At 34.2% G+C, this 16,531-nt stretch overlaps 1 protein-coding gene across 1 annotated transcript in view; it reads right to left on the bottom strand.

The window, feature by feature from the left end:
* Window positions 1-781: 781 nt before the first annotated feature.
* LOC113234664 (hemicentin-2-like) overlaps window positions 782-16,531 on the bottom strand; it is a 108,850-nt gene continuing 93,100 nt past the window's right edge. The window contains exons 6-7 of the mRNA XM_026470082.1: window positions 12,328-12,485; window positions 782-3,093 (exon numbers count right to left, since the gene is read on the bottom strand). Of these exons, the coding sequence (XP_026325867.1) occupies window positions 2,831-3,093; window positions 12,328-12,485 (421 nt within the window). The 3' untranslated portion in view covers window positions 782-2,830. The remainder of the gene's footprint in view (window positions 3,094-12,327; window positions 12,486-16,531) is intronic.

Here is a 16,531-nt window from a genome sequence, read left to right as displayed (position 1 = left end):
TCGGTCAGCTAAATTCCCCATTCCGTGATACCTCTGCAACGTAGCCACGACACAGGATTGGGATATAGCAAGTCTGCGTGCTATTACTCTCGTGGTGTATCCTTCTTCCCTCAAAGTTACTATTCTAGCTCGTAAAACCTCTGATAATCCTCTTGGCATTTTTTCAATCACAACTTTCCGCGAAAAATATCTTGAATCGCTTATAATTGACTAAATCAGATTTCTGAATGAGCGTAAGCTAGGACTGAAAGCCTTTTTATATGAAAAAACAATTGAACGGGGTCATTGTTTTATGTTCTAATTTATTTTTAAATAAAGAATCTAAATAAAAAGAAGAAAAAATCATAATATAATCTACAGTAACAAAAAAGATTTCAGTTTTTCGAAGTGATCGCAAACTTTTTTTGATGTGTGTATAACTCATCGCTGCGTTTTTGTTCTCGTTCTATGCAAAGAAGATTTTTTACGTGAAGCGAACTACTTAAAATGATTTTCGTTAGGGTTTGCAGTTTGTTTGGATGACGTAGTAGATACAAAGGAGACTTGTGACTAAAAGAAAAACATTTTTGCTTTTTTATTACTATCTGTATTCTTATAAATCGTTAAATAACATTATTAAATACATCTATATTTTTGATAGTTTATTACACAACCCTTTCATTTGCTACTTTAATTTAATGACAGCGATGGAAATCTTCGCTTTTTACCACAAATGTTTTTATTACACAAAAACATACTTTGGCTGCCAAGAAAATTACATTGTATATACAATTCTCGAGTATTTACAGCGTTTTTATTTACAATTTCTAATTCTCTTACAATTAAAGATTGTGATTAATAAGCTAACGTATCGTTAAGATATTATACATTACATGTATGTAAGTTCAACTCACAGAAGTTTTCTTGAGAACTCACACGGATATGCTGCCAGGATTTGACCGTAGCATTTCACTAAAATCACCCAAGCGAGGTATCAAGTCAGCTTCTGCGGGTTACACCTTCTAATTTAATTTGAAAACAAATATAAAGTTCTATATTTATGAGTATGTACAATAAATTTTGTCTTTGACAAGTTCATCGATGTTCAAGTCAACAACCAGAAAGGAACAGACGAGAAAAAATATACATAAGAGAATCACTAGTTGACCTTTACTTGACCTTTACTATCCTTCTATTTGTTTACTTAGAAAGTACTAAATTTGTTTTTGCGTTCCTTTTGGCTCGTAAGTAAACGGGACAAGGACAAATGCGTAAAAACAAAAGTAACTGAGTACCGTTAGTACCAATCCGGCAGATTCGCCCGGTCATCAAATGAAGTGACTCGAATGGAATGATAAACTGAGTGTTTCTTTCTCATTAACTGATTTTTCCTTCGAAAATTTACCTTAAACATTTTATTTTCTAGAGAAAATAGATATAAAAAGTTTGTCAGTTAACATAAAAGATTTTTAGGAACTTGCTTATTTTCAAAGGTTGTCAAAGTTTTGTAAAAGGTATCCTTTTCACATTTGCATAAAATGAAATGTTTACATAATGGGAGAATACTAAAACCAAAATTTCAAGCCTGAAAACACCATTTTACCTTCACCAGCACATCCATTGCGCTCGCTAGAGCGAACGAATTCCATTAGACAGAGTAAAGCATACAAAACAAAGACAGACGATATACCATTTTATTCCACACTTATACAAAAGCATGTTCCATTATCTTTTTGTCAATTTAGACACGTATACATTGAAATGTATTAAAGTTGTTAAATAAACAAATCAAAAGCGGAAAACATCGATGCCATTAGAGGATTTGCATTTTTGTCGTTTGCCTTAATCGGGGTCGGTCGGACAGAGGACCGTCCACAAAAAGTAGTTTTCTTTTAAAACGGCTGTCAATTGTTTCAAAGTAATTGTCCCTCTGAATTATAATTTAAATTGCAAAACTTAAGTCATAGTATTTAATATGATTATAGAGTTTATTGAGAAAGGGTTTTGTACTTATCTGTCCGAGAAAATTCTCATTTAGTTTTGTTTGTCCAACTTGATTGAATGTAAATAACATGGTTAAGAGAGCAACTGGCGGCTTAGTACGTAAAGTGTTGATAAGCCTGACGTCGATTGAATCTCGTTTCATCCACGATCAGTGAACCAAAATCAATTTTCTCGCAATCTCGCACGTGATCCAACCAAGGCGTAATTAGCTCGAAAACAAAAGAAAATTAACCCACAACCATTAGCTTTAGAGATTATTAGGTGAGCGCTCACTGATTTTTTCAGCTTTTTCATTATTGTATAAATTATTTCGTACCTTTAACATGCAATTTGCTTATAGGAATTATTATAGACGTCATCGAGGACGAGAAAGTTATCTAATGACAAAAGTGTGAAATAGCCATCTCTAATTGTTTAATTTTGATAATTTGGTAATTCGGAGTATTGCGGTCGTTCCCCGATGTCTTTAGTCACCCCCAAAAATCTATGACATTCTTGGAGTCTCTGCACCCACTTCAAACTAAATAGACGCTGAGTTGCGAAAAGCCGCCCTCTCTACCATGCTTTGACAGCTATGCTATAAAGTGCCCTAAAATGAAGGTTATAACGATAGCCCGGTACCTGATCTCCGAGATTAAACATTTCTAAACAATAAAATAATTTACTTATTAAAAATTGACCATAACACTAATAATTTTAAAGGCATTATCTAAATCGTTGTACATAAAATATGTCAAATCCAACAAAATTCAACAATTACATAAAATTATATAGAAGACACTACATACAATGTAATTACTTCTAAAAGTTCAGAACCTTAGAAGTCGCAAAATAAGGTTGAATTTGGTCATCTCAAGGAAACATTAGTGTTGCCTTTAAGGGCAAAGTCCGTAAAACTCGCGAAGACAACGGCAATAAAAAGAGTTGCTACAGAGATGTATTGAGTAACGATTGGCAGGACAACAATGAGCCACAATTTTGGTTTGGCGGTGGTGATAGTAGTCAGTATGATCAATACAGCTCGGTCGAGACGAGGCGGCGTGGAACCCGAGCTCTGCATTGCGGCTGGCCGTTCTCCGCTCAACACGTGGACTATCACCGACGCCGATTCTGTGGAAGAAAATATAAAATCATAAAACAAAATAACCTTTATTGCCAGCGACTGTGTCGTGCAAGTTTTAATTTACTTTTAGGGCAATACTAGTACTAGTCTCTTTCCTTATTTTCTAGATGTATCTTTTTTGTGATACCATGTTACGAGACGAACAAGTCGTGCGCTTGCTGTTAAGCGATACGCCTTTCCGTTATAGTCGCAATGCCACTCAGAGCTTTGAATCTCTAAAATCTGAGTTACGCTACCACTGCGCCGGTCACCCTGAGACATAAGTTGACAAGTCTCATGTGCCTATAATTTCACCAGCACCCTTATCCTTCTCAACAGAACACTCATCTCACATTACAACTTGACGACTGAGATACGAGTATCTAAAGTGGCTTGGATAACTAAACCTCAAAATGTTGTACAAAGTGTAAAAACCTATAGTTTGTGCTAATGAGCACAAACTATAGGTTTTCGACCCTTACTTTCATAAACACGTATCTTATAAAGAGTGATTACTCAGGAGATGGCAAACATTTCTATTTATTTTCAATTTCTTATCAAGGATGTTAATTTGAACGCATTACTTTAGGAATAAGGATAAGAATAGGTAAAAGCCAGTGTGTGAATATGAAGGAAATTTGATGTGAAATCATCCTGCAAATATGTATACACAATGCACTTTTTGCATTTCAATTAATTTGTTTTTTAAGATACAAGTTTGAGAAAGTAAGGCGACGATTTGTTCTACAACTTTTGAAAATTCTCACAACTTTTCACTTCTCATCCCTACATATCGTTAACACTTATTATATAGGTAGTAAAATAAATCATCTTTTAACAGTGAACTCGAATATACTGTAACTTAATCATAAGACTACATTGTCGAAGAAACAGTGACTGTGTAAAGTGTTCATATGTCAAATTGTAGAACCCCTAGTAGATAATACCTAGGATTTCATCATTATATAATCATAACGGAGGCACTGTATTGAAATAGTGATTCCGTTAATATATTTGTACAGCGCCCCTAGTGGTTACAAGAATAACTAAATTTTGGCATAAAAATATTGTAAGAGGTAGCAAGCAACTTCATGACTGTAAAGTTATGAAGTTCGCTTAGATACCGTGTGGTAGCGAAATAATGTAAACGTTGCTGACTTTCTTCATCGTCATCCTTTCATTTTCTGGTTCATCATCCTCTTTTCTGGTTCCTGGCCAATAATATTTGAAATTTTGAATTGTCGTCAAATTCCTTTTCCTTCACTATTCTTACGTTTGTTCTATCCGTCTTCACTACCATCAAAATTTTTGAAACGAGAGGACGTTTAGTAACAGTAGAGCTCCTTGTGAAAGAGTTAGTCCAGAGAAGTACTGCCATCTTACCTATTTCCGTCGCCAAACAGTAATGTGAGCATTACAGCGTTACGGTTTTGTGGAACATGGGATTTGTCAACTTATGTCCCAGTGTGTCTCTAAGATCTTTGCGATTTAAAGCTCTGAGTGGCACTGCAACTCTTATGCATAGGCGTGTCGCGTTACTATCAGACTTGTTCTGCCGTCGGAACGTAAAAAGCACAAGTGCTGTATAAAGTACGCATAGTTGTGCCTTTTTTCGTTACGAAGGCAGTGTTCGTAACGTCACTTGGTATTATATGAAAAACGTGCCCATAAATCAAAAACCACTTTCATATTGTTAAATAAACTCCACATCGATTACTACTAAAATTATGTAGTTATTTATTTATATAGGGTATTATGTATTTAGTTCCTGTATGGGGAGTATTTTATAATAATTGTATCTTTTCTTTATATTATTTTCCTTGTTACGGCGTTTTCTTTTCCTCTTTTAACATTTCTTATAATAAATCTTGTGAATCGGGCCTTCTGCATTCTCATTTCGCTAAGGCTCCACCTCAAGTTTTGCCAAGCAAAGTTTTAAAATATTTTAAGTTCGTGCCTAATTTCTACTATATTGTATTTAAACTAATGCAATAGTGCTTGCACGCTTATTGCACGCGATTTAAGGTTAGAGTTTAGGAGGTGAGATGTGGGTCACCCTTCACGTCCCGCAATCCGCGCTCTGTAAATTAATATGAATAAAATAAGACCGCGCGGAGAAAATTTGACACAGATCCAACGTGAACAAGCGCTCGATGATAACTGACGAGGCAGCGGGCGGCGCGGCGTGTCGTTAAACCGCTGGGAAATTTGCAAATTTTGGTGTAAATGTGCATTTAATAACTAATGTGGCTTCAGTTGAAAACTAAAATTTTGCAGGTTCTCTGTCATACTTAAAGAGAAACATTTCTATATAAAAAAAATATGTACAAAGTTAGATATTTTATTCTTAAACTTTTTTAGCCTGTTTTCAAGATTTTATATGATAGGATAAAGTACATCCCATCATAAGACACAATGGCACATTCTTTAGATAATATCTTTAGGTGTATCGCATATTTTTTTGTTAGACCGTTATTTGATAATAGATACTTGTTTACAAGTATAATATCATCGGTAAATACCTAAACCATTTGATCTATCAAAACAGTTTTTCCCGCTTATCCTTCGGCGGCCCGTATCTACAGATACTGTATCTACAGTATATTATATCTACAGATACTTAAATATCTATAGATACTTAAGTGCTATAGCACAAACAAGTCAGCAAGCGACGCGCAAGCGTGCTAAATTAAGTTAGTAGCAAGATTAAGACCCCACACTCAGTGGTAATAATGCTAAATAATCAAAAGAATGATTACAATAAGGCTTAGATATTTAATGTGAAACTAATTTCAATGTGAGGTGAAATTTTAGTCATTAAAGCTTCAACTCGTCGATGCTGTATTTTCATGTAGAACCGAATTTTGAGCTAAAGCTTTCCGATGTTATGATCAGCCGTAAATAAATAAGGTACAATCAACGACTTCAATCCATAGACAAGACAATTCGCAGCAACTACATGTTCCGAATAGTTCTAAACAAAACACTATCAATAGTGATATGTGAGTGTTTTAATGTTGAATTTTGTCAAAGAGTATCAGTACCGTAGTGCCGTGGACAGACGTGACAGACATATTAGGAATGAGGCAGGCAGATAATATTGAGTGTTTCCCAATTATATTTATCCATAGCTGGGGAATGAATATAAAGCCCCGGGCAAAGTCGCTATTAGTTGCACAATACGTAGTCAAGTACATAGATATAGTTGAACCTAGTCTTTCTTATATTTTTAAATTTATGTGGTAACCTCGGTAACTTGTAATCATATTATACATACTTTGTTATTGTGTAATCAGAACACTGTTATTTATTCATCTATGATTGATGTTTTGTCTTAATTTAGCACGCGTCATTATATATTTGCAAAACGAGATGGATGATATGAAATTTTGTTTACTATTTCGCGATTATCAAATATTACAATACACAATTTAATAAAAACGTACCAAAACTGATTTAAGCGAAAAAATATACAACGTACCACAACAATACGTACTGAATCAATGTGAATAATACTTCAAATTTATATTAACACAATTAGTCTAATAGCGAAATATGAGTAATACACCGTTGTAGATTATTGTATTGTAGTTATTATCTGCGTCTGCCGTCTTGAATGTTTGACAACCGACTAAATGACGTGCAGTGCCTTCACCGCATATCAGTGAAACAGCGTGTGTATGGAACGCCGCATCTACATATATATCGTTAGATACAATCTAATTTAATACAGGTTTAATGTCGTAAAACGAAACTATATAGAAATATTTATTAAAATTGTAAAGGAGAAACGTACATGTCTTGAAAACATCGCACCGTATGAATAAAAAAGTAGCGTGATATTCTAAGCTTTTTGTTTCTATGGCATCAGATATGGATTTGACACATACAGGAATCAAAAGCGTCTGAAGAACCGAAATGATGTCAAGACGTCGTAGTGACGGTGGCGGTACAAATAACGGAAGTTTACAAGAGCACTCGAAGCTTTTAAGGCGGCTGTCAAGCACTGACGAGCACTAACAAACCACTGGGATTTTACCTGTCACAATTACAATTGGATTGCTAGGATTTTCCGCTGCGAGGAATAAAATACGTTTTATATTGTCATGCTTTTTACGTTCATGCATTATGGTAATAAATATTTAGATAAGCTATTTGTGTAGAATAATTTGTAGAAAACTTTTTGTGGTTTCGGTAGGTTCTAAATTACTGTAAAATGTTACAATCTCGTTTCTTGCTTAGTTTATTTGGAATTAAAAGCGAAAGCAAATTGTGCACGTACAATTTTTTAACAATTTATTGTTTTAAAATTATCTCAGTACAGAGTACTGAAAAAACTGTCCTCAAAAGTTCATATAATTATTTTTATAATAATTAATTATCACATCTGTTTCCCAAGTTTTATTGAAATCGGTTACCGGAAAGTGCGCGAAACGGATTCATCCCCTACTTTGCCACCCTTAGAAGTGGAATATTTACTTCAAATCATCATCAAAATCGGTTCACAAATGCCGCCGGAGTTATCGCGTAACATACATACAACAAAAAAAAAGGAAAAAAACATACAACCGAATTAAGAACCTCCTCCTTTTTTGAGGTCCATAAAAATACGTACCGTGTGTACGATACACCAACGGTACCTCCTATGTGTAAGTAGATTGTTCTAATTCGAAACACTAAAAACAATGATCAACTGAAAAGTAGGCTCCAAAAGATTTACGAAAAAGTTGTTATTGTTTGTCGCTGTCCTAGTAACTTCAGATCATCTCTCTCGACACGATAAATCTAGAAACATTTGTTCTCATCAAAGTCGGGACAGGAGAACAAAGTCCGTATTGTGTTTATTTTTATTCGTGTGTTTTCTCTATTCCCATTAAAAGAAGATGTACATAATAAATGACAATCTATGTCAAACTGACGAGAGAATGGATAAAATGTTTGTCGTATTTCCTTTGATATGGGTTCAATTCAGTGTAATTTTAAAATCTGTCATAATGTTATGACAAAAGCATTTTGCAAATCTTAATTCATCACATGGATAGATCTATACATATTTGAGAAAACGCTGTTTTTTTCACTGTCTTGTAGTTAAAAGGAAAATACCATGTTTTTAAACCCAAAGACTTTAACGTACATAGATATCGTTGTTTACACCTATAAAATAAGTTGATATTACAATAACCTTAAACATTTCATTCAAAAGCCTAAAAAAGCAAATTAGAGGCTTGTAGAAGCGTTATAGTGGCGCCACTGTGTCGCTGCAGCCGCGCCACTACTCATTTTCATACAATTCTTAGAAGCGCAGTTGCGGCGCCACTGTCGACACACGCGCGCCCCAATTTGCAGTCGCAATTAGTGAATTAAAAATTGCTAAAGCACTACAAACGCGCCACTGCATCGCTTCTACAGCGTCTAATTTGAAAGCGCCGTAACACTAACATGACATTTTGATAAACGATATTAATTAAAACTACGAAAAAGATTTCTTTTTAAAGCGAATTTTGTCGCAATTAATTTATTTTTTCATACTAAAATATTCAACTTCTATCATAAAGAAAAACCAATAAAATGTGACCAAGAATTTTTTTCTGTAAGCTATTGTCTGTTACTGGTTTTACACGCATTTTCCACTAAGCGGCTAATCACGGGCGACCAACCGTCTTTAGATATTTTGCTTCATGGAAACATTATTTTAGTTTCAAAAGTGAGTAAAACTATAAACAAAAAAGCACTAGATACACCTATACACATTTTTATACATTATATACATATATATATACATATATATATATATATAATGACTTTATTGTATTTTTGAGTGCTAAATGTTAATGACTCGTAACAGGGCAAATTGCAATGTACTGTCATTGTGTATTAAGGGAGGAAAATGAGACGTTACTGACGAGAGTTTGTAAGAAGCCCGAAGCCGAATATTTTCATGACTCGAGGTTTGTAATTTTTACCGGTATTATATTACTCTAAGATTTTTACCGCCCGTGTCACATACAATGTTTTTCATCACAAGCGAGAAAATACATACAACGATAATTTATTTCTTGTATGAATAAATATCGTTTCACAACACAACATTTACGGATTTAGCAAATGGCGGGTATTTGTTTTTTTTTTGTATATAACTTGCCAGCTATTCTTCCATAGATAATACCACTCGAACTAAAATGTAAAAGACAACAGACGCATGCAGCCATAATGTATTAGATATAAAATAAATAATTTTCAAATTAAAAATACTTCATTTGAATTCACAAAATAAATTTAGTTAAATTGAGAAAGCTTTTGAATCTTTGTAATAAGTAATGAATTGTTAAAAAGAATTAATCTTTATAATTTAATCCTCTCGATCGGCATTTTTTTCACGTTTGGTCGGTTTTATTCCCAGATGATGCAAGCAACTTTAAAAAAATCTTTGAATACAGTATTACTTATTTACTTTTAAACCACCAATAACAACATTAAAACTGTTTAGTAGTATACATTGTGTATACTACTAAACTACATTATGTATAATTCTATATATGTATATTAGAATTAATGAAACGTGCTTTTCATTCAATTGACGGAATGATTGAACACATTTCGCAATATTTGTGTTTCATATAATTTAATGTAATACGCAAATGAGATATTCCCGCAAACGCAATTTGTTACGCTTCATGAATAGTAAAAAGTTTTTAATACATTTTCCAACGTATTAAATGCATATTATGTACATTTTTCGAGGTTCAGGTCCTTGTAAATAAACAGCTATTAAATCCCATATTAAAGTGTATCGATTGTGTTTACACTGAAACAACGAGATGCATCTCAAGCTTTGCCGTGTCCTTTATTAAACAATTTGCATGGACACCTTGAATGATACCACATCAAGGATTTAATAACATTGTGGAGTCCTTTTTTTTTTTTTTTTTTTGACGGGGGGGTAATTATAATGGGGATTCTCCCTCCACACTGGAAGGCCTACCCCACTAAAACCCCCCCGGGTTTCCCTCTCGCCGGTTGAGTCGGCGCCGTGGGATCAGTGAACATTCACCACGACGCCGCCCGGCAACATTGTGGAGTCCTAGCTTAAGTGGTCAGTGAAATTTATTAGTAACCGGAATATTTGTTTATTGAAAATCATGATGCTTTACTACCGTGATTTCCATGTTTTTTTTTGTGAAAATGCTCTACTAGTTTGTTATTATTTATTTACACAAAGAACTACACAAAAAAAATCCATTGATTGAGAAACTTATGTTTCTTTACAGGTGCCGTAGGCAAAAAGCCGTTAAACCCAAAACAAAGATCTCTTGGAAACGCATAGGGAAATCCGTAAGAGCCGCTGACTCGATCTGTAACTCAGTTGATCCGGTGGATATTAGAGCGAGTCCATTCACATCGAAAGATTTTTTCTTTGTGTTATTGAATCTTTGCGTTGCGTGATCAATGAGTAACCATTAGACATGCACCCAAACTATACTTATAAACGACTTATGACATTACACCTTAATATCGATTCAGCCCTTGAAATGGATTTATTAATACGGGCCCAAATTTCATAGGGCAAAATGTTCCACGTCAATTATTTATTAAAATCGATTTCGAGCACTTCTATAATCCACGTAAATAAAACCATTATATCAAAGTGTTCACTCACTGCTAGGTGCGGAATTTAATACGAATTGTAGGCAACAGACGCAGTTTGGAGTGTAGTAGGATCGAGCGAAGATTTGTGTTTGTTCTATTTTTGTATCAATAACAATAAAAAACTAATGGAGTATTTTCCAACAAAATAGATGAATATTATGTTAGAAAAAATTTCATGATATTCGATACAAAAATAAAAATACGTATTTAGTTACAAAATGGTAATTAACTTCGTATAATAGGCATAATAAAAATATAACATTGCCGGAGCCAAACTTGGGGCGTGGTCTTATTCCGTCGATTTGGAATGTACGTGAAATATTGTTTTCTTTATGTCGAAACATGCATCTGTGATGTGGCCGCCAAAATGTCCCACACTGACGACGGGCAACCGGAGTATATTATTATGAATCACGTTAGTACAATGAAAAATGACAAATCATCTTGTTCATTTTTGTTATGTAAATAAACGCCTAAAAGAACCGACTTAATATATGGATTCTAACGTGTGCGTAGGTTGGATTATTTTATTCCAACGACATACTAATCTGTTACTAAATTTGGTGTAGCGGTAGTTAAACATATGCGTTTCCATTACCATATAGAGTGTCTTTACAGTTTCTATTCATGTATGCGTGTCATACGGCAATACAACTGTGTGGAAACGCGGTCAGTACACAGATTGCGCACGGGTAAATAATGGTAATAATAAAATAATTTATCCTACAAAAGTAGTTTACGAGTTTTTGAAACAAGTTTTAGTAAGAATCATAAGTAAATCATAAGTAACCTTGAACGTAATGACGTGAAACTTTGCCTAATCTAAAAAAAATACATTGAAAAATGTTTTAATTATTGATACAAAAATCGAATACGAAGAACAATAATCTCAGTACAGAGTACTAAAAAAACCGACCTCAAAAGTACGTGGAATTACATATAACTGCCAAGTTTTATTGAAATCTGTTATCGGAAAGTGCGCAAACCCGGATTCATCCCCTAGTTTGCTACTATACGGGACTTGACACAGGAGATAATAAATCGGTTCTCCCTACTCAAGGTATATTGAGACAGAAAAACGCCTTGAATTGAAGAATAGCAAAATTAACCATTAAAATAATTGCTCCTTACAATAAAATTTAGGCGCTATTTATAAAACAGAATCATCATGCGTGAACAGCCGCCCTTAGAGGTGAATGATTTTCTTTAAAATTAAATGAGACCACTATGGAGGTAACCTCTTTCCAACGAAAAAGAAATATCAAAATCGGTTCACAAATACCGGAGTTATCGCGTAACATACATACAAAAAAAAACATACAGTGGAATTGAGAACCTCGTCCTTTTTTGAAGTCGGTTAAAAACAAAGATCTGCAACAAGCACATGGAAAAATTTTTAAGTTTGGTAGTTCGCGTTCCGTAGCTCAGCTGGTTCGAATCCAGCCGGATCTAAAGAATTTTTCTTAGTGTTCGATCGTTGTATTAATAATTATTACAAACTATAGTGGTAGTAATTTCCCAAAAAAAATATATCATGGTCCTAAAACATCGTGATACTCAATAATTTTAAATCTAGCATAAGAGTAATAACATACCTGAGCTACTGGGTGCACAAGTGTAATTCCCGGAGTCATGAGGAGCGGCTCTTGCAATGAGCAGCCGACTGGTCCTCGTTTTCTGTTCCGTCTCGACACTGATGCCACCCCGTTGAGCATAATTCACCACTTGCTCGCCACGATACCAGTAGATAAAACTGCAAAAGAAAAGTGGTCGTTTATTGGTGGTCTTACTAGCACGTCACACTGATATGACCAATAAGAATTGTTTGTATTGAAAAGGTTAAGCCAGTTTTGTTGCCTTATTAGGTAAATATTGTTTAACCTGAGACAGGCTTCGACATTGTAAATATAGGTGTAATAGTCATTATCATTCTAGTGTCTTATCAATAACACAATAGCTGCGCCATTATTCACAATTTCAGTTCCCTCTATATTTACTTATTATATTTATTTTTTATAATTATTATACAATGATCAAAGACTAAGAAAAATTCCTTCGATTTGGCTGGATTTGAACCAATATATGGTACGCTGGTTCCAATCCAGCTGGATCGAAGGAATTTTTCTTAGTGCTCGATCTTTGTACGGTAGTAAAAAATGGTGATATTCAAAAACAGTATATTTTTTTATCGAGGTACTGAAATGAACCAATATTTATTTACCTGAGGTGGTTAGCCACCCGGGCTTTAGTGAGGGTGTCTGTTACTCCGAGGGTTTGTATTTATTGGCTTTTAGTTTTAACGTGAACTTGAAGTTCTCTCTCTCACTTATACTATAATAATATTTATTTCACTTATATTATAAATATATTATAAAAATAAATTATTTCAATCCTTTTCGCTCTACAACTAAATCACGAACCAAAATTGTGAAGTTTGGGCGGTATTTTTTTTTTAACCAGACCATGATTAGCGGGCTCTGGTAATTATAAGCGCGCAGTTACACGAGGCGAAAGTTTTTGCGCATAGTTACCACGTACCTTCATGTACATAAAAAATCTGAATTCTATTTACTAGGCAACAACATTAAACTTCCTCTGAATAATACAACCGCGTGGCCGCCGCGCGGGCCGACACGTAGTTCAAATTCAAGCCAGACTCGCCCGTGTACCCGGGACGCTCATTTAAATTAAAACGTAAAAGTTAAACAAATAGAGCGTATTTTGCCATGACAGTTACACGCACGCGGTCGCTGCGCGGCGGCAACGAGGTCATCGCTCTTTGATCGCGCGGCGGCCGTTGCGGACTCCGCTTGCGGTGAGTGCGACGAAATTCGTGTCGAATAAATGGCCCTAAGCGTATTTCGAACGATTTAAGTGCTACGTCGTCGCGTCACAAAAATGGTTCATACACAAACGCGCTAACGCGGTAAAAAAGTGGCGGGACGGTGGCGCCATATTAATGGTGCCACATCTATGCGGAAGAGGCCCGGGACTAAAACCAAATGTAGTCATAGACGTAACTTTTCTCAATGAAAATGGTCCACACACAAGCACTTACTTTTATTGAATTTCCGCAGCGCTGCAATCTCTGTGAAATTGTGGGTTTGTTTACTATGAAGAATTATTTTAATGTGAAATTATAATTACCTTTTTTGGTATTTGTGATTTTTTAAAATGTTGTTTTAAGTTGAAATTATATGGTTTCACTTATTGAACTTTACCTTTTGGCACAAACAGAGCAAATACTAGCTGTTTGAGTTTGTCTAGGTCACTCGAAGTAAATTAAAAACTAGGTACTTTTTATTCACTAGGGATTCAATGATGCACTTTACTCCCGCTGACGTAAGGCTATAATGACGTGCTTTTAGAGCATGAGAAGTGAAAACTTCATTTTTTTTTCACCGTACACAACACACAACTCAAACGCATTCATTTTACATTCTGGCAACCTCGGTCTTCCTTCCACCCTCTCCCCACCCCCTCAAAACAGTTCAAAAACTTAAGAAGACCAGTGTACTCTTTCAATATTATTAAAAACCACATTCGTAATTCAAAAAGTGTATATAAACTCAATACTGGATGTGCTAGTAGGCGTCTTCACGACGTAAGTCCCGACCCCTCCACATAATTTAATAAATCCATGAATTCTCGTCCAATACACAACAAATGTTATTATAGCAAACCGTAAAGGCCGTTTCAAATCTTTTGTATTTATAACCTTCTTAACCTTTTAAATCTTTCTATTCAAACTCTAAAATTAATTGTATTCAGCGCCTTTTTATTACATACTTTTGTTGTTCTATCATTGTTTTTTAGAGATTGTTTTCAAGCTTTTGTATATTGTGTAACTTGCTTATAAAAGTCTGTAAATAGATTTGCCGTACCATTATACTTGATCTTGCTCATTTTCCATACAGTCCGCTACATTTGGTATAATCTGCAGGTATTTTATGAGCAACAGATATAAATAATGAGAATAATAATCCAAAATTATTTACTTATATACTATTATTAATATTTATAGGTTTTAAAATTTTTTCACGTTTAAGAATAGTTATTTTTGTTTTGTATAAATTCATGTACACATACACATATTTTACTGTCTAGTAATTAAGCATTTAGTTTTAAAAGACGCTTTAGGTTGATGTGTTGCCCAAAAATTCTTGTACTTAAAAAATTTTATTTTATTTTAGGTATTTGCGAATGTTACACATAGGAAATTAAACTATTTTTTTTCGGGTTTAAATCGCATACCTTTATTTGTTTTATTTCAAACAAACCAGGGTTTCGCGTCCTTTTCAAATTCCATGACCAGTCAGACCTGTAAAGGGCCCGAAACGTTGGGTTGTTTAAAAAACAAATATACGCAATTTAGATTTTAAAAAAATGTTTCATTTCCTAAATAATTGCTAACTTTACATTTGAGAAGCGGCCAAAATACAAATAATATAATGTTTATTTGTTATGGTAGTTAATTTTAAACAAAGCGAGTAACTTAATTGCTAAATAAAAACTTTTAGAAGCTACGCAAACTTAATATACAGCTACAGCTGGTTTTAAAGGAATCAATAAAAGCAAAATCGGGGTCTTGTTAGACTGTTTGGCAAAAAAAAAGAAATCGCAAAACCCCTCGTGCATTAGTAATAGACTCAGTTCTTACGTATTTAAAAGTTGAAGAAACAATGGTCAAATTGTACAAAGTACCATTTACTTTAATAAATAAGTAGAGAATAATGCTACAGTTGCAGAAAGAACATTACTGCAACTCAGTGAATATCTACGAAACTGTTAATAAAGATTCATGAGACTCCCCCGGAACTATGTGAGTACAGAACTATATCTCTATAAAACTATATTACTATAGAACTATACCTTTTCTTAGACCGAGTTTGCTAGAATGCAGTATTACTCCTTTATTTTTTTATTGAGTTTGAGAGAGCACATCATGTACAACGTAATTAAATAAGATCGGTTTATTTAAAATTTTATAACATGTTCTACTGCAGCGGAATTTTTGCATAGTAAAATAAAAGAGTAAGGTAGGTGCCTTTGTCTAAGTTATTGTACTATCCATAAAGTGCTTACTCTTTTACTTTTCTAATATTTTTAAATAAAAATTAATTGAACACTAAACTTTCCCGCCATCACCGATTACTTCAAGGAAAGGTCACGTAGTTAGTGATGTACTGTGCTCGATCTAATTATTGATAACGATGAATGATTATAATTTCTTAAAAGTAAATTAATTTTAGTATACAAAAAAATTCATAACAATTTGCTACTTGGTAGTGACTCTCTACGGCCTTGAATTTCTACTGCATATATATTATGTGTTCATATTCATTTTAACGTTGACACTAACATTCGAAATTGGGTTGTCCTTATTTTTGGCGCCTTTTTTTGCCTTTTGCTATTGTCATTCGTGTAGCGCGTAGACTAATTTTCATCTTCTAAGTGTGCCGTGGTGTAGCGCACATGACATAGTGACAGTTTTTTAATGTTGTTGTTTTCTTTTTCATTCTTTCCGTAAAGAAAGGCAAGGGTTAGTCAATAGAGTCGTTAGTCCAAAAATGTTTATCGTCGTAACTCACATCATCAACAAACAGACGCATGAAAGCTCATATAATCGATTATGTGAGCTTTCATGTATCTGTACTGTTTTAAAAAAAAAGTTTTAAGGCTTTAATCGACGCTATTATTGCTTAATACTCAATACTTTATTGCATACCATGATGTTGTATATAAAAGATGGTAGGTAATATAAATTAAAATTCATATGGGTCCTGCAGGAGCATAGCA

This window comes from Hyposmocoma kahamanoa, unplaced genomic scaffold (genome assembly GCF_003589595.1).
Source record: "Hyposmocoma kahamanoa isolate Upper Pololo Valley unplaced genomic scaffold, ASM358959v1 86, whole genome shotgun sequence".
Lineage (NCBI taxonomy): Eukaryota > Metazoa > Arthropoda > Insecta > Lepidoptera > Cosmopterigidae > Hyposmocoma > Hyposmocoma kahamanoa.
This window is presented reverse-complemented; position numbering and strand designations above follow the sequence as displayed.